This window comes from Theropithecus gelada, chromosome 1 (genome assembly GCF_003255815.1).
Source record: "Theropithecus gelada isolate Dixy chromosome 1, Tgel_1.0, whole genome shotgun sequence".
Classification (NCBI taxonomy): Eukaryota; Metazoa; Chordata; class Mammalia; order Primates; family Cercopithecidae; genus Theropithecus; species Theropithecus gelada.
The window spans coordinates 80,810,529-80,838,521 of NC_037668.1; the positions used below are offsets into that span (position 1 = coordinate 80,810,529).

The following is a 27,993-nucleotide window of genomic DNA, read 5'->3' on the forward strand; positions in this document are numbered from 1 at the left end:
CTAAATCTTCATAAGTTTTGTTTTGTGGATGAGGAAGCTGAGGCCCCGAGCGTTTAAACAATTTGTCCGAGGTTATACAGCAAGTAACTGGCAGAGACTGGGATCTGCAGTTTGACTCCTGACACATGTTCAACCAATGTCAGAGTTTATTACCTCTGTTGTCCACAGGAAGAAACTAGGGGTACCTTAAAATCTTTTGACAGCTCTAGTGAGTGAGTGCCTGATAACTGAGAGAGGTCAGGGGCTGAGAGCCAATGAGACCAAGACTCAGAGAGATCTAATTTAATTCTTTATCATTCAAGTAGAGAGACAGGCATTTTCCAAAGCAAACCTAACCCTCGTGATTATTTCTAGCCAGGGTGAAGCTAAGGAAGGCAGCAGTAGGTGGTAGGATCAGCACCTTGGTTCTAGGCATCACGCCAGTCATTTTATCTCCATCATCATCCTTGTGAAGAAACGGAAGCCTGGAGAGGTGAAATAATGAAGGCAGTCCGGCCACAAATCTTCCTTCTGGATCCTGCTCTTCAGGGCATGCATCTCCCAAGCTGAAGGTTAAAGTGGGGGTCATTCACCAACAAATGTGGGGGGCCGCTTCTCCCTGAAGGCTGCCATGCCCTCTAGCCGGTCCCGGGTTGGAATGTTCTACAACAAGGTACAAAATATTAGTTTTGGGGGAGCAGGGCCGGAGGCCCAGAAAGAGTTGCTTAAGCTTGTCCAGCCCATGACAAAGCCAGGGTCCAAGTGTTTCCATTGTCTCTGGACTCTGGTCTTGAGGCATGCAAAGGTGTAAGCCTCCGTGGCTGCTTTGTCTCCTGGGGAAGACAGGCCAGCCTTTGTATCTCTGCGCCCCATCGGCATTAGCCTCCCCTTGCACACTGCTTTCATGCTTTCATGCCTCCAGAGAGCTCACTGCCTTCTGCAGTGTCTGACGTGAGGCTGCTCAGTAGAGAAGAAAAATTCTTTACAGTAAGAAATCTGGCTTTGAATCCAGGTTCACACTAGTTTCTCCAAGTCCCAGCACCCCTTAGGAGTATTTTGGGTATCTGTTAACCTGGAGATTAGCATTTTTTACTCACCCATGAGTAAGAGATTTAAGAGGTCAGTCCCAAGTGTACACCCTTACATTGAACACAGCTTGCAGGCTACAACCAAGCCCTTGACCTCCCAACTCCAGCCTGGCCTTTACAGTGGCAACTGATACAGAGGCAAAAGAAGTGCTTCTTCCTCTTAAGGACCTGTGTTCTGTGATTCTCGGCATTAAGTGGGCAGGATGTACCCCAATACATTAGATGGTTGAGGGAAAAGTCCCAGAGAGAAGCACTGTGGCTCTCCTCAAGCCACTCCAGGTGACTTATGCGGGAGGATGGATGCGGTCAGACTGTTGAGAGGAACCTTCTAAATTGGTCATGTATTATACAAAGTCCCTCCAGCCTGGCCCAGCCTATGTTAACAAGCAGGCATGGGCTACATACCTGGGCATAGCACATCCCTTCAATGGCCATCCCAGATGCAATGTCCACCTGCAAGAAAGAAGTGCTCCCTGGATTGGTCTGACCTTGTCCATCTTCACCCACACTGGAAGCCAGCCCACCCTGTTACCTACAGACATCTATGTGAGCAGAGATAGCTATGAGAAGGAATTCCCTTCCTAGAGAAGGAACACCATGACTGTGACAAAACAGTGCTGGGAGAAACCAGACAGACGGAGACGTTTTGCCAGAGGAGTTCAGTGTTCCTCCTTCCCATCTGGCTGCCTCACCATGCTTCCTGTCACCCCTGTTAATTCCTGGACCTTTATGACCTCGCCCCTGGCAATTGCTCCATCCTCTAGGGCTCACTGACTGGCACTTAAGCCTCGTTCTAAGAGAAGTACCGTGTGCGTGAACTTAATTTTCACAGCAAGGGTTAGTGTCCCTATTCTACAGCTGAGAAACCTGAGGCATAGAAAGGTGAAATAGTTTGTTGAAGTTCACAACAGTATGTGGAAGAGCAGGTCTTTGAACCCAGACAGCCCAGTGCCAGTGCTTCGAACTTGCACACAGTCCTCTTCCCTCACTCTCATCTGGTCGAGCTGCTTGCTTATCCTCCTCTGTGCCTTTGCTCATACTTTTCCTCTGGAATTCTTATCCTTCCCACAGTCCAACTGTAGAAAACATTCTTTAACCCAGCACTGCCCAGTATGGTAGCCACTAGCCACATGTGGCTGTCAAGCACTTGAACGGTGATTAGTGGGAAGGAGAAATTGAGCATTTTACTTTTAATTTAAAAGCCACACGTGGCTATCATAATGGACCACAAAGCTCTAACCTCTCTGGGGGTGTCAGCATGGTGCCATTATCCTAGATTTGTGTCTCTAGCTGCCCCCTCCCATCTTGGGGGCAGTGACCATGTTTAACTCATCTATCTGTATCCCAATTGCCAGCTTTGGTCTGGATTCAGTATGTGATGAGTGAATGGATGGGTGAGTTGAGGTGGGCAGATGGATCAGCCACACCCAAGGCATCACCCCAAGCCCTGCCCTGAGGCCACATTACTGACTGCCAGCACAAACCTTGCCGCATGGACTGGGAGCCACACGGACCCGGGTTCTTCCTACTCACTTCCTCTGAGACCTTGGGCAACTCATTTACCCCTTCTGAACCTCAATCTCCTCCTCTCTCCAAGGGAGAAAGATGAGGATAGAATGTAAACAATAATATCATCTGGCCAAACTTCCAGTTTGCAGATGGTTAAACTGGGGTAGAGAGCGAGGTCAAAGTCTGTTAGAAGAGTCCACTTCCTGAGTTCTTTCCAGCTGTGCTGTCAGTCTGTCTGAGCTCTGAAAGCACTGCGTCCCAGCCATGACCAACTTCAGTGGCCCCAAGTCCCAACCCAAAATGCTCTCACCTCCATTCCTCGGTCAATGGCTACTTTGCCCAGCCGCACAGCAATGGGGGCCTGGGGAGAAGCAAAGTCTTGGTTGAGGAGGGGCTCAAGGCTGATAGTTGCAGGTCTGAGGTGCACAGCTTTGTTTTGAAGGAGGGAGGCAGATGTCTGGGTCTAGTTCCAGCCATTCTACTGACACGTAGTTTCTTTAGCGTTAGTCCTATAACCTGTTAGCTGAGGTTCTTTTTCCATCATGAAATAAGCCAGCCTCTGACCCTGAACACCTGGGTTTCAGGTGTCCTTCCAACATGCACAACATAACTAGTTTATAAAGTGCTTTCCTCCCCACGGACTCATCTAATGGTGCTACCCACACTTCCAGCTGGTGTCATCACTGATCACCCATTTTACAGCTGGGAGATTGCAGTGCAGGGAAGTGAAGCACTTGGCTGTGTTTATCCAATCATTGGTGAGACTTGGATTGGACTCCCAGCCAGCTTTCCCACTTCCTCAACCTCATTTCAGCAAATGCCAGCCTCTGTGGTAAGCAGGTTTTACGCCAGCAGAGTGAAACAAAGTCAGGGTTAGGAGCTTGGGCTTTCCAGTCGACAGGGCTGAGGTGAAATCCTGGTCTGCTGGGCGGTGCAGGGGTGGGGGTGGGTGCATTTTAATACAGCCACAGAGAAGCAACAGTGTCTGCTTTGTCACTGGCCTTGGTTCCACACCAGCCCTAGCACTCCAGTCTCAGCCCCACTTCCAGGCAAGGAGGAATTACTCCCTACATCATATTATTTGAAGTGTTTAAAACTTGCTCAGGAAAAGTCAATTTTTAAAGTATATTAGCATAAAAACTATAAATGAAAAAGCTAGCTACATAAAAATGAAGAACTTCCAATTGGGAAAAACACCGTGAATAAAAGACAAAAGTAAAAAACTGGGAAAAACGGCTGGGTGCGGTGGCTCACGCCTGTAATCCCAACACTTTCGGAGGCCAAGGCGGGTGGATCACTTGAGGTCAGGAGTTTGAGACCAGCCTGGCCAACATGGCGAAACCCCATGTCTAATAAAAATACAAAAATTAGCTGGGTATAGTGGTGGGCCCCTGTAATCCCAGCTATATGGGAGGCTGAGGCGGGATGCTTAAACCCGCGAGGCAGAGGCTGCAGTGAGCTGAGATCGGGCCACTGCACTTCAGCATGGGTGACAGAGTGAGACTCTGTCTAGAAAAAAAAAAAAAAAACTGGGAAAAAGAATTATAATGCTTATGACAGATGAATGTCCTTGATTTACAAACATGTTAGTATAAAGTAATTTTTAAACCATTTACAAAAGCGTATGTAAAGGTCCTTCACCGGAAAAGAAATATGAACATGAAGGATGTCCAGCAGCTACATGCTTGAACGGCAAAACAGTGAGGTACTGTGCCCTTTCACCTCAGACCAGCAAATACTAAAATAGCAATAGGCCTACTACTGCCGAGACTGGGGAAACCAGTATTTACGTACATTATTGATAGAAAAGTAAAAGAGTATGCCTCAGGAGAGCAATTTGGCAAAAACTGGAAAAATGCTGGTGTGCATGCTCTCTCAGAGCTGTGGCTCCTGTAGGCACTTTTATATTAACTCCACCTGTCTTGTGGTAGCAAAAAGATAGGAACAACAGAAAGGTTTAGTGTTGGGGTACTGGTTAAATGTACCCTAAAAAAGGGTAGGGAAGAATAGTAAACAAAACCTTTGTTTCGTTTTATTTATTTATTTATTTTTTATTATTATTATTTTTTGGAGACGGAGTCTCGCTCTGTCGCCCAGGCTGGAGTGCAGTGGCCGGATCTCAGCTCACTGCAAGCTCCGCCTCCCGGGTTCCCGCCATTCTCCTGCCTCAGCCTCCCGAGTAGCTGGGACTACAGGCGCCCGCCACCTCGCCCGGCTAGTTTTTTGTATTTTTTAGTAGAGACGGGGTTTCACCATGTTAGCCAGGATGGTCTCGATCTCCTGACCTCGTGATCTGCCCGTCTCGGCCTCCCAAAGTGCTGGGATTACAGGCTTGAGCCACCGCGCCCGGCTGTTTCGTTTTATAAATGAAGGTTTATAAATGTTTTGTTATATAAAATGAAGGTTTTGTTTTCTATTCTTCCATGTGTGAATTCTTTACTATGCATATTTAAAATTTGTTAGAACCAGATTAGCCTCGAAAGATATTTCTTGTCCTCTAAGTCATTAAAAGGAATTAATTTAAATATGTAAGCATATGTGCATAATACACGTCCTTCCATATGCAATGGAAATTTCTGGAAGAGTATGGAAGCTTAATAGTGATGATCTGGGGGGAGAGAGGGATTGGGGAATGAAGGGCTGTTTGGGTTGGCTTGTGACTGAAGGGTTACTGGGATATGGGACTTCCACTTTTAAAACTGGGATAGCCACAGGTAAACCAGGACTAGCTGGTCGTCTTGCCTTTGATTTTTACCTTATGCCCTTCTTACTCCTCTGTTCTTTTAGATTTGCTTGCCATATGGATGATTATTTAGGTAACTACCCAATAAAGTAATCTTAGCCAGGTGCTGTGGCTCACGCCTGTAATCACAGGGCTTTGAGAGGCTGAGGCAGAGGATTGCTTGAGACCAGCCTGGGCATCACTGTGAGATCCCATCTCTACAAAAAATAAAAAATTAGCTGGGCGTGGTGACTTGCACCTGTAGTCTCAGCTACTCAGGAGGCTTAGGTGGAAGGATCACTGGAGCCTGGGAGGTCAATGCTCCAGTGAGCTGTGATCATGCCACTGTGCTCCAGCCTGGGCAAAAAAAAAAGTACCCTTTAATTAAAGAAAGTTAAAAATAGTATGTACATATGTTTGTGAGTGAAAACAGCCACATTCTAGCCAAGTCAGTAGCTTGCATCTGTAGTCCCAGCTATTCAGAGGCTGAGGTGGAAGGATGGCTCGAGCCCAGGGCTTCAAGGCTGCAGTGAGCTATGATCGTGCCACTGCACTCCAGCCTGGGCAACAGAGCAAGATCCTGTCTCTAAAAACAAAATTAAAAAACACAGCCGAATCCATTTCTCAAAGTGTAATGTGTATTTACTATTTAAGAAAGAAATCTGATGCAAACTGAGGATATTGACAGTTTTTTTCTGGGCTGAGAGAACTCTGGAACCATTTGCTACCCTATCAGAGTGATTTGTCCACTAGATGGTGGCCATCTACACTATCCCTGGCTCCCACCTATCTGGGAACCTTTATTCTGAGCACCCAGTAACATAGGTGGAAGTTGAAGTTTCGTTTTTCAGGTTGACCCAGAAGGTCTCAACTGTGGGATTACTCACGCCAGGACTTGTTTTTGGTAGACTGGTGTTTTGGTATACAAAGCTACTTTTAAGTACTGAAAATATCAGTAATTATATAGTACCATTATTTCAGTATATTTGGAAATCTGAATTGTTTTGTGATTGTTATTTAGTTATGCAAAAAGACAAACCCTATAGTCTACAGGTCTAGGTGTGAAAGCTGTAATCAGCCACTCCCTTGAGTGACCCAGAGTTCTGTATTAGTTCAGAGACTTTCTAACCAAGTGTAATAGAAACCTGACAGCATTAATATTGTCTAGGCAACAGCATCAGACTCTTCATTTATATATGATGAAACTTAAAAAAAAAAAGATAAATGCTTTCAAAAAGCTATAGTCCCTGACCCCCAAATTAAAGAAGATCTGTTTTAAGAAGTATTAGGATTATTTACATTTAAGAGACAGGAAAGAAAGGATTTTTGTTCAAAATTATACTATTTTATTAACAATCTTGCTCTGTCAATTGGGCTGGAGTGCAGTGGTATGATCTCGGCTCACTGCAACCTTCACCTGCCGGACTCAAGTGATTCTCATGCCTCAGCCTCCTGAGTAGCTGTAATTACAGGCATGAGCCATCTTGCCCAGCTAAATTTTATAATTTTAGTAAAGACGGGGTTTTGCCATGTTGGCCAGGCTGGTCTCAAACTCCTGGCATCAAGTGACCCGCCTGTCTTGACCTCCTAAAGTGCTGGGATTACAGCAATGAGCCACTGTGCCCAGCTTCTTTTCTTTTTTAATACAAGTGAGGTCTCACTATGTTGCCCAGGCTGGTCTAGAACCCCTGGTCTCAAGCAATCCTCCTGCCTCAGCCTCCCAAAGTGCTGGGATTATAGGCTTGAGCCACCATGCCAAGCCAAAATGGTTACTTTTGTATTGTATGATTAATTCAATATACGTCAATATTAAAATGATGTATGGTTAACTTTGTTTTGTGATATGTTTGTAAATGTTTATATTTGAAATGCATTAAATATTTAGTTTCAGTTTTTAAAATTTTGTACATATTTTACTTTTTTTTTTTTTATTTATTCTGAGACAGAGTCTCACTCTGTCGCCCAGGCTAGGGTGCAGTGGCACGATCTCAGCTCACTGTAACCTCCGCCTCCTGAGTTCAAGTGATTCTCCTGTCTCAGCCTCCCAAATAGCTGGGACTACAGGCACATGCCACCATGCCCGGCTAATTTTTGTATTTTTAGTAGAGACGGGGTTTCACCATGTTGGCCAGGCTGGTCTCGAACTCCTGACCTCAGGTGATCCACCTGCCTCAGCCTCCCAAAGTGTTGGGATTACAGGGTGAGCTACCACACCTAGCTTACTCTCTTAAACTACCTTTTTTATATTGCATTCTGTATTGTGCAAAATAAATGCCAAAATACCAGTGTTGTTTTTTTTCTAATACTGCAATCACTCTTTGTGATCTTGATGAGCAAGTCACTGAACTTTTATGGGTTTTCTCACAAATAAAATGGGGATAATCAACTCAACTGGATTGTTCTAAGAGTTGAGACACTGTATTAAGGCACCTAGCATTGTAGGCTAAGACAAATTTATTATAAATTAGTCTAACCTAGCTCCATTTCAGCCACTTTTAACCTTTTTTTTTTTTTTGAGGCGGAGTCTCACTCTGTCGCCCAGGCTGGAGTGCAGTGGTGCGATCTCGGCTCACTGCAAGCTCCGCCTCCCGGGTTCCCGCCATTCTCCTGCCTCAGCCTCCCGAGTAGCTGGGACTACAGGCGCCGCCACCACGCCCGGCTAGTTTTTTGTATTTTTAGTAGAGACGGGGTTTCACTGTGTTAGCCAGGATGGTCTCGATTTCCTGACCTCGTGATCTGCCCGTCTGGGCCTCCCAAAGTACTGGGATTACAGGCTTGAGCCACCGCGCCCAGCCACAGCCACTTTTAATCTTTATGGAAATTTGGGATTTCCTCTACTCAATCCCCTCTATCCTGGGTCCCCTTAGAGTTGGGAGAAGCCAGCAGACCCTCACAGGGCCTTGGAGACCCCAGACAGCCAGATCCCAGATATCCCTGCTGAGGGCTTTGGGCCCTCAGCTGGTAGGGTTGTGCCTGGGCAGAGCCTAACCTGCTCCCTAGTGAGCATGGTACCTTTTTGGGGTACCATGCTGAGAGGTTATTATTTGAGGATTTTTAAATTTTTTTCTTTTATTTCAATAGATTTTAGGGAACAGGTGGCTTTTGGTTACATGGATAAGTTCTTTAGTGGTATTTCTAAGATTTTGGTACACTGTACCCAATGTGTAGTCTTTTATCCCTCACCCCTTCCCATGCTATTTGAGGATTTCTTTAATGAAGGTGTTTTTTTGGTTGTTTTTTTGCTTTTTGTTTGTTTTTAGCAATGGGATTTCACTTTGTTGGCCAGGCTGGAAGTGCAGTGGTATGACCAGCTTACACAGAGCTGCAGTAGCAGCTTTAAATTCATGGGTTCAAGCAATGCTTTTTCCCAAATAACTGGTATTACAGGCTCAAACTACCACATCTGGCTAAAAAATGAATCCTGGCCAGGCACGGTGGTTCATGCTTGTAATTCTAACACTTTGGGGGGCTGAGGCGGGAGGATCACTTGAGTCCAGGAGTTTAAAACTGCAGTGAGCCATGATTGCACCTCTGCACTCCAGCCTCGATGACAGAGTGAGACCCTGTCTCTTCAAAAAAAAAAAAAAAGCTTAATACATGTCCTGCATGTTGTATTTCAAGAATATCTCCAGCAGGCAGTATGGTAGGAAATATGGGTTGGAAGTTCTGCATCCATTTTAGAATCTTGCTTTTCAGTCTTTGGGGTTTAAGGCTGTGCTATACAGTATAGTAGCCACAAGCCAAATGTGGCTAGTGTGAATGAGGAACTACACTCATTTTCTCTAATTTAAATCATTTGACTAGTGGCTCCCATACTGGATAAGCACAAGTATAGACCATTTATCTCATCTCAGAATGGTCTACTGGACAGTGTTACATTCGGACGGCTTTCAAGCCCATTTGGTTCCAGTCCTTTGGAATTCCATTTACATTACATTTTAATTCAGAATTAAAATTTGACTTGTGTTTACTGGATCGTTAAACTCTGAAGAAGGCTAATCATATGTCTCTGGGTGAATGGAAGTGCAGCCCAAGGGGCACCCTGCCCGACACTTGCCTCCCCCATGACTCCGGCCCTCCCTGCGGTGCTGAGCTGTCACCACACCTGGGGCAGGATCTCCTGGGCCAGTGCTCGTGCCCGGTGGTAGGCGGCGTCACCCTCCTCGTTCTGGGCCACAGCGTGATTCACCAGCCCCAGTGCGTGGGCCTCTGTTCCACTAAGTCGTCGGCCCGTGAAGATGAGCTCCTTCGCCAGGGCCACCCCCAGACAGCGTGGCAGCCTCTGAGTCCCTCCTGCCAGGATGGAGGGGGCAGGGTGTGAATCAGCATGGGAAGTGGGAACCCAGAGAAGGCCCAGGCTGGGACTCAGCCAAGACTTCTCAGAGGAGCAGAGTTCAGATAGGAGGGCAGAGCCCGGAACAGAGGGCAAAAAAGGAAAGCAGCGAAGGACCCTGATGGGGTGGATTTGGGCAGGTGCTGTAGTTCCAATTACCTGCCCCCGGGAGGAGCCCTCGTGTGGTCTCAATCAGTCCCATGATGGCCGAGGAAGCTGCTCAGATAGAACAGAGTGAGGCCTCCCTCCCCCATCCGGTCCCTCAGTGCTAATCCCTGGGACCGCACCTGCCTCTGCTCTCTACTCGCCCCTCTAGCCACTTCCCCCATGGTCTGGCCACAGCCAGGACTCTCCAGACTATGCCTTTGGAAGAGCCCTAGCCCAGAAGTCAGGAGCCCAGGCCCTTATCTCACCACACCCCTTTGGTGGAGTTGTATCACCAGCAAGTCTCTCACCCTTCCCAAGCTTCAAAGGTGGAAGAAAGATGGCTGGCCCTCTTCTGTCTGCTTCAGAGAGCTGCTAAAGATCACGCAAGGTACGACGCTGGGAGCAGAGAGTTCCCAGGAGTGCCCCATACCGATTTGTGGATTACTATTAATAGGTTCTCTGGCTTAGCCCTGGCCTGACCTAGAGTGTCAGTGACTCCTGCTCCTGCTACGGTTGTCTCTCCCAGCTTTGTCACAGCCTGAAATTGCCCTGACTGTTCCAGTCTGTGTCCTCCTGAGTTTTTGCTTCCTTCCTTCAAGAAACTTGCCTTGACTGACGCACGCCCCCAGGTCTGTCTCCTTTTCTGAATTCCCTCAGCATGGGCCATGTGAACGTGGGCAGAAGGGAGTGGGTTTTACATGGACTCCCTCGTAGTCTTCCCCAAACCATGTGAGTCAATCGCCTGAACATGGGCATGTGAGAAGCAGAGTTGGGGCTAGACCAGCCTGGTATTTTGGTGCCTGGACACCTGGTCAGTTCCTTCTCTTTGATCTGCATTGTGTAGACAGAAGCAACTTTCATGCCTGGAGTTACACATTTTTACATGTCTCCTGGGGTGGCAGGAGAGAGCAGGTGGGGGGAGAAGAGAGGACATTCAGACTTTGCCTAACTGCATCCAAGAAGGCTGCTCCTAATCACCAGGTCAGTCACCTGAAAAAATGATCCAGTTATCTTCTTTGTCCCCTCCCACTCTTCAAACAAAGCTCAATTGCTCCGAACAAGTAATGCAAATTTGGCTGGTGCCAGTATTCCTGCCCAGGCACCTTTGTGATGAACTCAGCCATTGACAAACTATCCCTGGGGCTCACCTGTTTCTGAAACATGGCAGATAAGTCTGACTTGGACAGAATGGGAGGATTGGACATTGCTCTTTGACCTCCTTGGCTCCTAAGAGCAATTGCTCTGAGGTTGGTCAAATATTCCCAAAATGAAGGAAACAGGTTCTGACAGGTCACAGATACTACAGCAGTTAGTGGCTGTACCAGGAGGGGAAGCAGCTTCTGCCTGAGCACCCTCTGTGCCCTGCCTTGCCTTAGTTTTGCTTTTGGTTTGAAGCCAAGAACAGTGGCTGACTGCAGAGTGCCCAGACTCACCCTGTTGCACTCACCCCCAACTCCCTAGCCCCACCCTCTGCCCCCAGTCCTGGCCCAGTACCTGCCACTCGGAGGTCACAGGCCAGGGCAAGCTCCAGGCCTCCGCCCAAGGCAAACCCATCCATAGCTGCAATGGTGGGTGCAGGGAAGGCTGCTGTGGAGAGGAAGAAGGGCTCAGCCTGCGAGGCACTGGTGGGACCAGGACAGAGACTCAAGGCTGGGGAAGGGAAAGCTGGTTGGGACAGAGGCCTCAGTGGACCCAGGTCTAGGGACATTACATGGAGCCTCAGCCAGATTATCTTATTATTTATTTGTTTAATTTTTTTTTTGGTACGGAGTCTTGCTCTGTCACCTAGGCTGGAGTGCAGTAGCGCGATCTTGGCTCACTGCAACCTCTGCCTCCCAGGTTCAAGCGATTCTCCTGCCTCAGTCTCCTGAGTAGCTGGGATTACAGAGGTGCGCCACCACACCCGGCTAATTTTGTTTGTTTGTTTGTTTTTAGTAGAGACAGGGTTTCATCATGTTGGCCAGGCTGGTCTTGAACTCCTGACCTCGTGATCCGCCAGCCTCGGCCTCCCAAAGTGCTGGGATTACAGGCGTGAGCCACTGTGCCTGGCCTCTTTTTTTTTTTGAGATGGAGTCTTGCTGTTGTCGCCCAGGCTGGAGTGCAGTGGCACAATCTCAGCTCACTGCGACCTCTGCTTCCCGCAGCCAGGTTATCTTAGAAGCCAATTTTCCCTTTAGGGAAAGTTATGGAATCAGCCAGGGAACAGGAATGGGAGGATGGGCTGGATGATGCCTGTGTAGGCCTAATCTGCTGGCCTCCCTGGCACCTGCCTTTCTGTGTGCCAAGCCCTGTGCTGGGTGCTAGGAACTGGGAACACAGAATGAATCAGACATAGCCCTTGTTCCCATGGGGCTCAGTCTCATGGGGAAGACGAAGTGTATCAGGCATTAGTGACCCAGGATCATCAGTGCTCCAATAAAAGGAAGCTCGGAGGGTGGGTTGGGAAGGCTTCCTGGAGGAGGAGATACTCGGGGGCTTGAAGGATGAGTAAAAGTTCAATTAACCAAGAAGGGGTATCCCAGGCAAAGGGAACAGCAGTTGTCAAAGCCTGAAAGCATGCTTGGGGAAACTGACTTGCTTTGGAATGGCCAGGCTTGAACCCTGAGGGTAGACGCAAAAGCTGAAGAGCCAGAGCTCCTTCTCTGGGAGAATTGCCCTCTGTCATCCTCCCCCAACCCCCTGGGAGAGGCATCTGTCTTCCCACAGAACTCCCAACAGAAAGAAGACTCTCCTTAGATGCTGGTGGGGTGGCGGGGCTGTCATCGGCAGGGACCCCAAACCCCCTCCACCCCACACCCAGATCCTCACCGATGTCATTCATCAGGCCTCGGAGTCGCTGGACAAACACCCCCACCTCTGCTTCACTCATCTGTTCCCGCTCCTTCAGGTCTGCACCTGCAGATGGCAAGGGGTTGGTACCAGCCCTCAGGAAAATGGCACTTTACGGAATCCCAGGCAGTTAAAGGATCCAGCAAAGAAGACCTGAGGACAGGCAGCCAGCGAGGAAGGAGAAACACCAGGAACCCGGGCAAGGAAGTCAAGGGAAAAGAGCAGCATCAAACGAGGGTGTGACAGCAGAAAGGTGAACTGGACTCCATCAAAACAGAAACCTTCTGTGCATCAGAGGACACTATCAACAGAATACAAAGACAACCCACAGAAATGGCTGGGTGCAATGGCTCATGCTTGCAATCTTAGCACTTTGGGAGGCCAAGGCAGGTACATCACCTGAGGTCAGTAGTTCAAGACCAACATGGTGAAACCCTGTCTCCACTAAAAATACAAAAATCAGCCGGGCATGGTGGCAGACACCTATAATCCCAGCTACTCAGGTGGCAGTCAGGAGAATCACTTGAACCCAGGAGGTGAAGGCTGCAGTGAGCCAAGATCGCGCGCGCCAACTGCACTCCAGCCTGGGTGACCAGAGAGACTCCGTCTCAAAAAATAAAAAAGAAAAGACAACACAGAATGGAAGAAAATATGTGTAAATCATATATCTGATAAAGGATTAATATCTAGGATATATAAAGAACACCTCCAACTCAACAACAAAACAATCCAATTCAAAAATGGGCAAAGGGCCAGGCACAGTGGCTCACACCTGTAATCCCAGCACTTTGGGAGGCCGAGGTGGGCACATCACCTGAGATCATGAGTTCGAGACCAGCCTGGCCAACATGGTGAAACTGTGTCTACTAAAAATACAAAAATTAGCCAGGTGTGGTGGTGGGCACCTGTAATCCCAGCTACTAGGGAGGCTGAGGCTGAGGCAGGAGAATCGCGTGAGCCCGGGAGGCGGAGGTTGCAGTTGAGCCAAGATCATGCCACTGCGCTCCAGCCTGGGCAACAGTCAAAAAAAAAAAAAAGGAAAAAGGACTTGAATAGACATTTCTCCAGAGGAGATATACAGATGGTCAATAAGCACTTGAAAAGTTGCTCAATATCATCGTCATTAGAAAAATGCAAACCAAAACCACAATGAGATATTACCTCACATCTATTAGAATGGCTTTCAAAACAAACAAAAAGTTGGCATGGATGTGGAGACATGGAACCCTGGTGCATTGCTGGTGGGTTCCAAAAAGTTAAACAGAATTACCACACAATTCTAGTCCTAAGTATATACCCAAAAGAGTTGAAAGCAAGGACTCAAACAGATACAGTCTCTCCTTATCTGTAGGGGACTGGTTCCGGGACTCCCTCAGATACCAAAATCCACAGATGCTTAAGCCCCGTGTATAAAATATTGTAGTATTTGCAATATGACCTATGCTCATGTATCCTCCTGTATACTCTAAGCCAGGGGTGTTCAATCTTTTGGCTTTCCTAGGCCACATTGCAAGAATTGTCTTGGGCTACACATAAAATACACTAACGATAACTGATGAGCTAAAAAAAAAAAAACCACCAAAAAAACTCATGTCTTAAGAAAGTTTACAAATTTTTTTTTTTTTTTTTTTTGAGAAGGAGTCTCGCTTTGTCACCCAGGCTGGAGTGCAGTGGCGCGATCTCGGCTCACTGCAAGCTCTGCCTCCCGGGTTCACGCCATTCTCCTGCCTCAGCCTCCTGAGTAGCTGGGATTACAGGCGCGCACCACCATGCCCGGCTAATTTTTTGTATTTTTAGTAGAGATGGGGTTTCACTGTGTTAGCCAGGATGGTCTCGATCTCCTGACCTCGTGATCCGCCTGCCTCAGCCTCCCAAAGTGCTGGGATTACAGGCTTGAGCCACCGTGCCCGGCGAAAGTTTACAAATTTGTGTTGGGCCACATTAAAGGCCGTCTTGGGCCACATGTGGCCCAGAGGCCAAGGGTTGGACAAGCTTGCTCTAAATCATCTCTAGATTACTTTTAATACCTAATACAATGTAAATACTATGTAAACTGTTGTACTGTGTTGTTTTTATCTGTATTATTTTTTATTGTTGCATTGTTATTTTTGTTATTAACATCTTCAATCTGAGGTTGGCTGAGTCTATGGGTGCGGAACCCGCAGATGCAGAGGGCTGACGGTACTTGTACACCAATGTTCTTGGGGACATTCTTTGTAGTGGCCAAAGGTGAAAACAACCCAAGTATCTATCAACAGATGATTGGGTAAACAAAATGTGATATATACACAATAGAATGCTACTCATTACAATAGAATGTTACTCCGTAAAAAGGAATGGAGTTCTGACATTTGCCATAACTTGGAGGAACCTTGAGGACATGTTAAGTAAAATAAGCCAGACACCAAAAAACAAATACGATATGATTCTACTGGTATGAGGTATTTAGAATAGATAAATTCATAAAGACTAAGTCCCACAGAGGTTACCTGGGCTGGAGGGGAAGGGGGAAGGAGTCACTGTCTGAACAGGCTGAGTTTGTTTGGTATGATAAAGAACTTCTGGGAGTGGATAGCGGTGACATTGCACAATATTGTGAATGTACTTAATGCCACTCTGAATTGTACACTTAAAAACAGTTAAAATGGTCAATTTTGTGTTATTTATATTTCACCACAATTTCTTACAGAAGCGGGCACAGGACGCAGCGGCATGCAGGTGGGCAAGCGCCTTGGCAGGAAGAGTGACCGTGGTGAGGTGCTCCAAGGCCAGATGCAGGGGTGAGCAGGAGTAGGGGGTAAATAGACTCTTCCAGTCCTAGGCTACAGGAAGTCAGAGCTGGGAGAGCCTTTGGAAGTCTTTGATCAGTTCCAGCCCTTCTGTGAGAGATGGGGAAACTGAGGCTCAGAGAGGGGCAGGAACTAGCCCAGGAATTCTAGAGCTAGTTGAGGCAGACCTGACCCTCATGCAGCCCCTTCCTTCTCTGTGCTTAGCTGGGAGAGTGACGAGCGAAGCTAATGGGGGAGAGCAGGTGTGACGTGACCTTCACAGAGGTCAGAGATGGAGCCAAAGGAAGAGGCCAGGGTAGGGTAAAGACCTCAGGCAGAGCAACTGGGTCAAGCCGACTGGTCTGTGCACTTGTCAGCACAGACCCCAGGCTGGGCACCCTGACCCTGACAGCTCAGACCTAAGGGCTGAGCCACCTCCCCTTGAAATCTCCTGAGCATCATGCTACCCCTTTCCCATCCCTCCACAGTCCCCTCCTGATCCACAGTGGCCCCTGTCGGCCCCTCCCCAGCCACCCTCCAGAGTTTGTTCTCAGCTCAGCTCTACTGGCAGCTGACTTGCTTCTTGTGGGCCTGGTGTGCATTTTTCCTCCAATCTCTAAAATGGAAGTTCATGGTGCTCGCCCAGTTGTGAAGACCAAATGACACAGGGACAGTGGAAGGCTTTGGGGACAGCGAATAAGATCCTATTGGTAGGCAAAGGGGCATAGAGTTCCATCTTGGCCACTGACCATCTTTGGGCTCCATTTTCTCTCTCTCTTTTTTTTCCCCCAGGCTGGAGTGCAGTGGTGTGATCTCGGCTCACTGCAACCTCTGCCTCCCAGGTTCAAGTGATTCTCCTGCCTCAGACTCCTGAGTAGCTGGGACTACAGGTGCCTGCCACCATACCCAGCTAATTTTTGTATTTTTTAGTAGAGAAGGGGTTTCACCATGTTGGCCAGGCTGGTCTCTAACTCGGGCCTCAAGTGATCCACCCGCCTCAGCCTCCCACAGTGCTGGGATTACAGACGTGAGCCACTGCAGCCGTCTTGGACTCCATTTTCTTATTTCCCCCGTGAAGAGTCAGAACAAAGCATGGCATAGCCGAAATAACTAGGATCTAAGGGTTAGAGGGGCCAAGTTCCAACTAAAGTCTATCCTACCTCTTACTAGCTATGTGATCCTAGGCAAGGGAATTTTCCTCCCCGAGTCTGCATTCACATCTGTCAAGGAAACAATGAGTCCCATACTGGAGCTGATCTAAGGCTTCCCCCAACCCCTGGAGGCTGGTGGGCACCGCGCGGAGCCCGGATGGGGGCAGGAGAGAGAACCTACCCGCACAGAACACACCCTTCACTCCACTTCTGAAGAGCAGGACACGCACTTGCCGGTCCTCCCGCAGCTGGGCCAGAGTTTCCAGCAGCTACAGAGGACACCCAGTTAGATCCTCCCAGCCCATCCCCAGCCCATCCCCAGCCCACCCTGGCGCCCACCCTTTCTTACCTCACTGACGAAGACGTTCCCCAAGGCATTGCGGGCACGAGGTCTGTTCATCAGAATCTCAGTGATCCCTGTAAGAAGTCAGGGCAGCCATGGGCAAGTAGCTGGCTCTGCCTAATCCTGGGCTGTGGGCTGGGGACTGGAGGCAGGAGGCCTGGGCTCTGGGCAGCCTCTGCCCTAGATGACCAGAGTGACTTGGCACAAGTCACACTCAGGCAGGCCTCAATTTTCCCAACCATAAAATGGAGGGAAAACCCCTTGCTCTTTCTGCCTCAGAGAGAAAGTGGAAGGGCTTGTAAACCGTGGAGCAAAATGGGGAGGGGAAGAATGACCACCACAGTAGCCCTCGCCTGCTTCTGCCGTTGTTAGACAGACACACACACAAGCATACCTGCACCCATGCACCTTCTTTAATTTTACAACTCACTCCCTCCATATTAATCTTTTCTTTTTTCTTTTTTTGGGGGGAGAGTTTTTCGTTTTTTCTTTTTAGACTGGGTCTCAACTCTGTCACCCAGGCTGGAGTACGGTGGTGTTAACATGGCTCACTGCAGCCTCGACCTCCTGGGCTCAAGCAATTCTCTTCCCTCAATCCCTGAAATAGCTGGGACTATAAGCATGCGCCACTACCCCTGGCTAATTTTTGTGTTTTTTTTTTGTAGAGACGAGGTTTCACCATCTCGCCCAGCCTGGTCTCAAACTCTTGAGCTCAAGTAATCTGCCTGCCTCGGCCTCCCAAAGTGCTGGGATTACAGGTGTGAGCTACCACGCGGCCTTAATCTTTTCTTCACAGCAGACTTCTTCCTCTAGATTGTGAGGAGTTATAAGGCCAATACTCTTAAAACCACCACCCAAATCAAGAAACAGAACTGTGCCGGCCACCTCAGGAACCTCACCACACACCCTGATTCAATCATAGCTCCCCCCTGAATAAGTAACTCTTTGACTTACAGTAATCACCTCTGTATATTTCTTTATAATTTTTTTTTTGAGACAGAGTTTCGCTCTTGTTGCCCTGGCTCACCACAACCTCCGCCTCCTGGGTTCAAGTGATTCTCCTGCCTCAGCCTCCCGAGTAGCTGGGATTACAGGCATGTGCCACCACGCCCGACTAATTTTGTATTTTTAGTAGAGACGGGGTTTCTCCATGTTGGTCAGGCTGGTCTCGAACTCCTGACCTCAGGTGATTCACCCACCTCGGTCTCCCAAAGTGCTGGGATTACAGGCGTGAGCCACCAGGCTTGGCCATTTCTTTATAATTTTATCACCCAGGTGTGCATCCTTAGGTATCATAGTTTAGATTTGCTAATTTCTAAAACTGCCATGTGTCTTTTAAGTCCTGTTACAATCCTGACGTGCTCCCCACGACCCTGTCTTTCCCTCAGAGATTATCTGTGGAGGAGCCTGGTGCATTTCACCTATAGGGTTTCTCAAAGCCTGGGTTTTGCTAACCGCACAGTCATGGGGACAGATCAATATGATCCTCTGTCATAAGAAGTTAGCAACTAAATACAGAGGCTTGGTGTTCTGTCCTGTTTGACAAGACAGTAACCCTGGCCCCACCTGTGTAATGTACTTTCACCAGCAACAGCCAAGCTTCTTGGTAGTTTTCTATACTCATTTAGTCACTTTCTTACCTTCCATTCACTCAAACCTTCTCCAACCTAGGTTGCAGCACCATCACTCAGCAGACATTATTCTCATTAAAGTGATGAATATAGCCACATCACTAACCAAGGGACACATTTCTCTCCTTGCCTCAACCTCGCGGTGGCAAAAACCTCTGCTGACAGTAACACACTCCGCTTGATCATTTTCTGCTTTGGCTTCTTAGAATAATATTTATTTATAAATAGATTATTTTCTTAGAGCAGTTTTAGGGTCACAGCAAAATGGAGTGGAAAATACAGTTCAATACAGTGCACATATATACTCCCTGTCCCTACACAGGCACAGCCCCTTCCGCAATCCCCATCTCCGACCAGAGGCACATGTGTTGCAACTGACGAACCTACATGGATGCACTGTCACCACCTGGGGGCCCTAGTGTACACTGGGGTTCGCTCTTGGCGGTGTACACTCTGTGGGTTTGGACAGATGCATAATGACACATACCCGCCTTGGCTTTGGCAGGCCCCCATTTTCCTTCCTTCTACCTTTCAGGTGATGCCTCTGCACTCCTTCACTGCTTGTCTTCTGCCTAATTATTTTAATTGCCTAAGTTTCTTAAGGCCAATCAGATTCTCTTCATTTGCTCATTTGTACATTTATATATTTGCCATGTACTGGCCTCTACTGGACACCATGATTCCAGAGACCAGGACAGACTCAGGGCCTGTCCTTATGGAACCTACAGCCTGATGGGGAGACAGACATTAAACAATTACTATTTGTGAGGAGAACTTGGAGAAAAAGGACAAACAAGTAAGGGGCATCCAGTGGGCAGAGGGGAGCCCTAGTATAGAAGGTCAGCAATGAGTTCTCAGAGGACAAAATGGCCTTTAAGCTGAGAGCTGACAGGAGAGTAGGAAGTGGCCAGGCAAAAGATGTAAGAGTGCATGTGTGCATGTAAGTGTGCATGCATGGGTGCATATGTGAGTGTGTGCACGAGTGCCTGTGTGTGTGCATGCATATTGGCAAGGTGCAGGGAAGGGGGCAGTCCAGGAGAGGAGCCTGTTGCAGGCAGAGGGAGCGGCAGAGAAGAGGGCCCAGGTGTGGGACTGCAGGGTGCCTTCCAGAACTGGAGGAGTTCAGGCGGAGAGAGAGCAGGATAAGCTGAGGCAGGAGAGGCAGGAGGGACCTCCCTTCCACAGCTCACACACGCCTGCCTCCTGTACATCCAGGGCTCCCATGTGTGCCCAGGAGCCCAGAGCTCTCCTCTGCACCCTAGGCCTGAATAGCCAAATGCCTACTTGATATCTCAACTGATATGTCCTGCTCCATTGGTGAGCCAATGACCTTGCTATCAACCCAGAAGTTGATCCTGTCACCTTGCTCTTCCCTCACCTACAAAATGCACTCAGTCACTGAGGCCTGCTAATCCAACCTCTTGAAGAGATCTCAGGCCTCTCGGCTCACACCGCTTCTCACAGCCACTAACCTGGCACAGGCTCTTTCCTGCATCCCTCGGATCACCCACCTGACCCTCGAGTCCTCAGTCTTGCTGCCTCCCAAAACACACATTCGTTCCCACACTTGGGTCACAGTCATCTTTCTTACCCCAATCTGACCACGTCCCTCCCCTTTCCCCTTCTTTTCCTCAAAATAAAGTTCAACTTCTTAATATCGACCACAAGGCCCCCACAGTCTGGCTCTTGCACCCACTCTGGCCCCAATCCTTTGGCCTTCAAAGACCCCTTATTATTATCTCCCAGGGTCCTCGGCTTTGTCTGTGAACAAGCAGTGTTTATGAAGTAGGCATTCTCAGTGGAAGCTGATCGGAGACACAGAAGGGCCAGTGAAAGCTTCAGGGCTGTCGAGGGACAGGGTTTTCAGCCAGGAATTACAGAACTATGGCTAGGGGCAGAACTGTAACATTCAGGCAAACTGGACTTCCTTAGCCTCCCCAGAAACCTGCAAAGAGCTCTTAGAGCCCAGCAGGTCTGGAGGCTCCAGAGAGGTGTGCAGATGGCATCCGGTCACTTCCAGCTCCAGGGCTCCAGGAGAGAAAAATGGGGCAACTCTGGAGAAGAGACTGCAGTGGATACAGAGATGCCAGATCTGGAGGAGTCAAGGACCCTGACCCCCACAAACTTCAGAACAGTCTGGATCCAAGATCCCCAGAGTGGCCCTCGTGTTTACATCCCAAATAATCCCCTCCCTTGCATGTAGGTGGGACCTGTGAATTGCTTCTAAGCAATAGTATACAGCAAAGGTTATACAAGGTCACTCCCGAGATTAGGTTAAGTTATCTGGCAAAGGTGAGGTGACTTCAGTAATTCGGTTATAGTATATAAAAGGCTCTGTCTTATTAGAGAAACTCATGGGCCTAAGGAGAGTGTCAAGTAGCAAAGGACTGCGGGCAACCTCTAGGAGCTGAGGGTGGCCCCCGGCCAACAATCAGCAAGAAAATAGGACTTCAGTCCAACAACCCCAGGAGGTGAATTCAGGTCTCAGCAACCTGAGGACCTTGGAAGCAGATCTTTCCCATCAAGCCTGGCCAACTCCCGACTGCAGCCCCGCCTGGCAAGACCTGAAGCAGAGAACTCTGCTAAGTTGTGCCTGGACTTCTGACATACAGAAACTACAAAATGCTAAGTGTGTGTGTGACTTTGAGCAACAAAGTTTGTGATCATTTGTTAGGTAGTAATAGAAAGCTGATAAAGGCGTGGTGTCCTGGGACTGGCAGATACTCCTCTCTCTGCTTTCCTGTTCTTTCCTTCCATTCTCTCTGGCTGACTCTTATCTTTCAGCTTCATCTCCTGTCTCCACCTACATCTCCCTCTCGCAATACTGACTGCCAAATCTTACAGCCCTCAGCTCAAGCCACAAGTCAGCCACACCCCCGCCCCATGGCCTTGGGCAAACCACTTCACCCTTCTGGACTTCAATTTCCTGATCTGTAAGAGAAATAATAGGCCGGGCGCGGTGGCTCACGCCTGTAATCCCAGCACTTTGGGAGGCCGAGGCGGGCGGATCACAAGGTCAGGAGATCGAGACCACAGTGAAACCCTGTCTCTACTAAAAATACAAAAAATTAGCCGGGCGCGGTGGCGGGCGCCTGTAGTCCCAGCTACTCAGGAGGCTGAGGCAGGAGAATGGCGTGAACCCAGGAGGCGGAGCTTGCAGTGAGCCGAGATCGCGCCACTGCACTCCAGTCTGGGCGACAGCGTGAGACTCTGTCTCAAAAAAAAAAAAAAAAAAAGAGAAATAATAAAAAGGTTATTGTTAGGATTAAAAGAGATAATGCACATAAGTATCTAGCCAGAGTTTGTGTAAAACGCCCAGATACTAGGGCAAGTCTCAGACCTAATACAGTGTCTGAACTTTAAGCTGGGAGCCCCCCAGGAGCCAGGCAGGGTGTCTTTGGCTGCCAACATTCAATTGTGCAACATTCAATTTGCACTACCACATGCCAGGTCCTGGAGAAATAGAGAGGAATCAGCCAAGGTCCTGTGTTCTTAGCCTAGCCCCGATGCTGGGAACATTGCCCTTCTGGCCCCAGTAGCGGGGATGGGGCTATGCTGCACCCTTCCCACTCTTAACTGAACCTACCATAACACTGAGCGGCTGACCTAGGATCACTTCTGTCCAGATGGCTTGGGTCACAGGCTAGGTGGTGTGGGTAGGAGTCAACAGAAACCACTGGAAGGGTTGGGCGCGGTGGCTCACACTTGTAATCCCAGCACTTTGGGAGGCTGAGGAGGGTGGATCACCTGAGGTCAGGAGTTTAAGACCAGTCTGACAAACATGGTGAAACCCCATCTTTGCTAAAAAGACAAAAATTAGCCAGGCATGGTGGCACATCCCTATAATCCTAGGTACTTGGGAGGCTGGGGCACGAGAATCGCTTGAACCCAGGAGGCGGAGGCTGCAGTGGGCCGAGATCACGCCACTGCACTCCGGCCTGGGCAACAGAACCAGACCATCTCAAAGAAAAAAAAAAAAAGGAAACCACTGGAGGGTAGTATGGAGAACAAATGGTTTAACAACCAACCCTTTACTATACAGAAGGGGAAACTGACGTCCGGAAACAAAGAGGATTTGCTCAAATAACAGCTGGACCCAGCTGGCAATCCTCACTCTCAAAGAGCCAACAGCCTAGGAGGAAGACAAGTTCAGAAACACGAAGCATAAAAGGACAGTGTCAGGGAGAGGGCAGCAGAGCAGGGAGTTCCAAAAAGATTTCCACAGGCAGAAAAGAAGGGAGAGGAGCCAAGTCAGGGCACAGCTAGAGCAAAACACAGAGGTAACGCACTTTCAAATGAGCCCATGGGTAGAGGAGGGAGGATGGAAAGGTCAGCTTGTGGTGGAGAAACCTTGAGTGCCCAGCCAAGGAGTTGAAGGAGAGCCATTAATTACAGTCATGCACAGCATATTTTAGTTGGTCAGCTACAGACCATGTATAAGACATGTAAGTCCCATCAGATTATAACGGAGCTGAAAAATTCCTATTGCCTGGTGCCACTGTAGCATCATAGCGCAATGCAACACGCAAATGCTGGTGGTGAGGCTGATGTAAACTAGCCTGCGTTACCAGTTGTACAAAAGCACAGCACATACAATTAGGCCCAGAACATAATACTTGATAATAATAATAAATGACTATGTTTTGGGTTTATATAGTTACAATATTATTTTTTACCATTATTTTAGAGTGTACTCCTACTTTTTATTTTTAATTTTTTTGAGACAGGGTCTTACTCTGTTGCCCAGGCTGGAGTGCAGTAACATGATCATGGCTCACTCATGGGTCACTTTGGGCTCACTTGCAAATATCAGGAATCCTTGATATCGGACAGCCTTGACCTCCCCGGCTCAAGCCATCCTCCCACCTCAGCCTCCTGAGTAGCGGGGCTACAGGTATGCACAACCATGCCTGGATAATTTTTGTATTTTTTGTAGAGAAGGGGTTTCACCATGTTTCCCAGGCTGGTCTCAAACTCCTGGGCTCAAGCAATCTGCCCGCCTTACTTACCCTCTCAAAGTGCTGGGATTACAAGAGTGAGCCAAGTGAGCCACTGTACCAGGCCTGGCTGAGTGTACTCCTACTTATTAAAAAAAAAAAAAAAAAAAGTTCAGTGTAACACAGCCTCAGGCAGGTCCTTCAGTAGGTGTTCCCGATTATTATCATAGGAGATGACAGCTCCATGCATGTTATCGCCCCTGAAGACCTTCCAGTGGGACAAGATGTGGAGGCGGAAGACAGTGATAGGCCTAGGCTTGTGTGTGTGCTTATGTTTTTGTTTTTAACAAAAAAAAGTTTAAGAATTAAAACTTTAAAAAGCTTATAAAATAAGGATCTAAAGAAAGAAAATTTTTTTTTGTACAGCTGTACAATATGTGTTTTAAGCAAAATGTTACTACAAAAGAGTCAAAAAGTTGAAAAAAATTAAGTTTATAAAGTAAAAACAGAGTAAGCTAAGGTTAATTTATTATTGAAGAAAGAAACATTTATAAAGTAAATTTACTGTAGCCTAGGTGTACAGTGTTATAGAGTTTACAGTAGTGTACAGTAATGTCCTAGGCCAGGTGTCCCCAACCCCCAGGGCTGTGGACCCATCCCAGTCTGTGGCCTGCTAGGAACTGGGCCACACAATGGGAGGTGAGCAGCTTCATCTGTGTTTACAGCAGCTCCCCATGGCTTGAATTACCGCCTGAGTTCCACCTCCTATCAGATCAGTGGTGGCATCAGAGTCTCATAGGAGTATGAACCCTATTGTGAACTGCGCATGTGAGGTATCTAGGTTGTTGCACGCTCCTTATGAGAATCTAATGCCTGATGATCTGAGGTGGAACAGTTTCATCCCCAAACCATCTGTCCCCCTGCAAGTCCGTGTGTTTTCCATGAAAACAGTCCCTGGTGCCAAACCAGTCCCTGCTGTCCTAGGCCTTCACATTCACTCACCGACTCACCCAGGGCAGCTTCCAGTCCTGCAAGCTCCATTATGGTAACTGCCCAATACAGGTGTACTATTTAAATAATCTTTTCGACTGTATTTTTACTGTGCCTTTTCTATGTTCAGATACACAAATACTTACCATTGTGTTACAGCTGCCTACAGTATTCAGCCCAGTCCCATGCTGTCCAGGTTTGTATTCTAGGAGCAACAGGCTATACGCCACGTAGCCTCAGTGTGCAGTAGGCTATCCCATCTAGGATTGTGTAAGTACACTCTGTGATGCTCCCACAATGACCACATCACCTAATGATGCATTTCTCAGAATGGAGCCCCGTTGTTAAGCAATACATGACTGTATGAGAAATAAAGCCGCTAAGAACAGTGAAGAGTGGTTCACCACTCAACCTCAAGTTCAAGGGCAGCAGGTAAAATGTAACAGTACTCTGGTGCCATCAGCCCCAGTGGAAGGCAGAACCCGCAGCTTCTAATGTGAACATCAAATGACCCCAACTCATTCCCTGGGAGGGCTCGGTGTGTGATCTCGTCCCCATGCCTCCTCCGCACTGTCATCTTGGTTTCTGTCTCTCCTTCTCTCATTGACTTTTCCTGCCCTTCGTGCTCTCTGGCAGGGGCAGAGGCTTAATCTGCTGATCCCTGTCATTCTGTTTTGGATAAAATGATTCCCGACATTTGCAAGTGAGCCTAAAGGTCTTTAACCCATGATACTTTTGTATTTACAGATGTACAAGTCTGTATTTTGAGTCACCGAATTACTAGAAGAGCCAGTGATTACCTAATGGTTGAGAACACAGGCTTTGAAATCAGACCTGATTCAAATAACTTAACCTTCTGTTTCTCAGTTTTTAAATCTGTAAGTGGGGAGAATAATCTTGACTGTCTTTTTTTTTTTTTTGAGACGGATTCTCACTCTGTCACCCAGGCTGGAGTGCAGTGGCGCAATCTCCACTCACTGCAAGCTCCGCCTCCCGTGTTCACACCATTCTCCTGCCTCTGCCTCCTGAGTAGCTGGGACTACAGGCGCCCGCCACCTCGCCCCGCTAATTTTTTGTATTTTTAGTAGAGGCGGGGTTGCACCATGTTAGCCAGGATGGTCTCGATCTCCTGACCTCAGGTTCCACCCGCCTCGGCCTCCCAAAGTGCTGGGATTACAGGCGTGAGCCACTGCGCCCGGCCTCATCTTGACTGTTTTAAGAGCTGTTGCCAGTTGGGTAGTGAACTAAGCATGAGATTGGGGGTATAAGGTTCAGCAATCCCACCTGGTCAAGGAAATTCTCATCAAGTGGGACACTAGGTGGCCTGTCCGTGTCCACTGAAGGTAGTAGATGCACACTTGGGAACAGTGGGCAACAGCAGGGGGCAAGGAACTGGATTTTATGGCAAAGCCCCCCTTCAAACTTGGTGTTAAGCCAGTAAAAAGGAAGCAATACAACGAAATGTACAGTACAATGCCATCTGTGTATCAAACGCAGGGAACAGGGGATGAGATCGGGGGAGGAGACCCAAGACAGGAGAAGCAAATGAGGAGCGTTTTCAGCATCACTGAATGCTCCACAAGTCCAAACAACAACAAAAACGCAACAGGCGATCGGAGGCGTTTTCTGCCAGTGACCCGCGAACTTTGACCGCCCCTCCCCATACTACTCTGGATCTTGGCCAAAAGACGGAGAAGCAGCAAACTTTTCCCTGGAGCCAGATGACGCAAAAGTTCACTAGCGGCCCAGGGCAGGGGCGCAGCTGGAGAAGCACCCTCCTCACTCCGCCCCGCTGCCGCACTGGGCTCCCAGCTGTCACCGCACGCCTCCCGGGATTGGCTCCGCTGCTTCCACCCCCGAACCGGGCCAGGACCCTTGGCGGGGGAGGGGGACGCGCACTTGACAGCTCCTGGCCTGGGGGCCGCTGGGCCCAGTCCTATCTGTGCGGACCCCGCTCCCCTTCCACGCAGTGGGAAGACCCCAAAGGACCTTTGAGGAGACCAAGGTTGCCAGAGGCCTCCCTCCCCCAGCTACAGTCCGGAGCCCCTAAGGCGGCCGCCCACCTCTCGGGCCTGGAGCGGCTTGGGGCGCCTAGAACTGGGATGGAGGGACTGGAGATCGAATCCTTCAACGCACTGAGCAGCCCGCCTGCCCGCCCCCGGCTGCCTCCGGGCCGGCCTCGTTCCAGTCGCGTCATGGGCGCGCCCCGGGACGGCGCATTTACCTTGGTCCGGACCCGCCAGGGCGCGCACTTGGATCTCGGAGCCCCCGGCCGCACCATCGGAAGCGCAGCCGCGGGCCCGAAGGGGCCTCCAGGGGCGCAGGAGGCACAGGACGCGCAGCATCGGGGCGCAGGCTGGGAAAGAAGGCGCTTCTTGGGTCCTGCACCGTCTCGGCTCCCACTGAGAGCTCGCAGTTCCGGCGACGGGCGAAGCCTTAGTCAATTGCTCCACCTATGGGCCAAGGGGCTGTTGCCTCCGTCCGCACCTCTTGGGGACAGGGAGACTTGAGCAGAGGAGGTGGGGGGAAGCCCAGCTCCTCCATGTGATTTGGGGTAACCCTGTCAATCTCCCAGCGTCAGTGTTTTAATCTTGTAAAATGGGGATAATAGTGACTACCCCGTGGTGGTGTGAAGATTAAATGGGGTGTGAACCTTGCTTGCACATGTGCTCAATTTCATTTTTTAAATGAAATGACATTTAATGAGTCCCTTGAGCGTGTCTGCACTCGCGAACTTCACTGCCTCACCTCCCGTTTGCGCCTCATTTTGTTTTTGTTTTTGAGACGGAGTCTCGCTGTGTCGGCCAGGCTGGAGTGCAGTGGCTTGATCTTGGCTCACTGCAACCTCCGCCTCCGGGTTCAAGCGATTCTCCTGCCTCAGCCTCCCGAGGAGCTGGGATTACAAGCGCGCTCCACCAGGCCCAGCTAATTTTTTTTGTATTTTTAGTAGAGGCAGGGTTTCACCATGTTGGCCAGGCTGGTCTCAAACTCCTGACCCCAAATGATCTGCCCTTCTCGGCCTCCCAAAGTGCTGGGATTACAGGGATGAGCCACTGTGCCAGGCCTGTTGCCTCAAATTTAATGGAAGTAAATTTAACTTGAGTCCCAATTTAGTGCTCAGTAAGTTGGCTCACAAAAATATTTGTGAATGTGAATCTCTGGCTTCTAACCCCATTGTCCACCCAAACTGCCTTTGCAGAGGTCAGCAGTAGCCTTGTTTAGTTCATTCAGGGTAGATCAATAAAAGTATTCAGTGCATACTCTGTGTTCCCCAATCTCCTACTTGGGAGACATGTCAAAGATCCCAAAGCCACTAACAATCCTGGCCTGTTGGTTAAAAACATCAAATGGTGAAAGCATTAAGGTTCATTTTATTCAATCTTACTAAAGATTGTAAACCAGGAGGAGTCTTGTAGAGAGTTTCAATCAGACTGCTCCAAAGCCGTGTTTCAGCCCACAGCTTATATACAGGTTGTGGAGGTTTTTCATGTACTCAGAAATTGCATCAAATGTACTCAGAAGTTACATTAGAGAAAAATCTTTTCAAAGTTTTGGCCTGAGAGTAC

General features: G+C 48.7%; 1 protein-coding gene across 4 annotated transcripts; it reads right to left on the minus strand.

Moving 5' to 3' along the window:
- Window positions 1-105: 105 nt before the first annotated feature.
- On the minus strand, window positions 106-27,084 carry ECHDC2 (enoyl-CoA hydratase domain containing 2). 4 transcript variants are annotated; one of them, XM_025353966.1, is made up of 10 exons: window positions 26,652-27,084; window positions 16,876-16,943; window positions 16,708-16,795; window positions 12,587-12,673; window positions 11,273-11,365; window positions 9,791-9,847; window positions 9,404-9,591; window positions 2,887-2,937; window positions 1,473-1,520; window positions 268-642 (listed from the first exon to the last, which is right to left on the minus strand). In XM_025353966.1, exons 1-10 carry the CDS (start codon window positions 26,770-26,772, stop codon window positions 565-567), a joined length of 879 nt encoding a protein of 292 aa, XP_025209751.1. In that variant the 5' UTR covers window positions 26,773-27,084; the 3' UTR covers window positions 268-564. The 4 variants fall into 4 exon arrangements, with proteins under 4 accessions (XP_025209770.1, XP_025209751.1, XP_025209760.1 ...); XM_025353975.1 differs by lacking the exon at window positions 11,273-11,365; XM_025353985.1 differs by lacking the exons at window positions 2,887-2,937; window positions 11,273-11,365 and having other exon boundaries at window positions 106-642.
- Window positions 27,085-27,993: the final 909 nt, after the last annotated feature.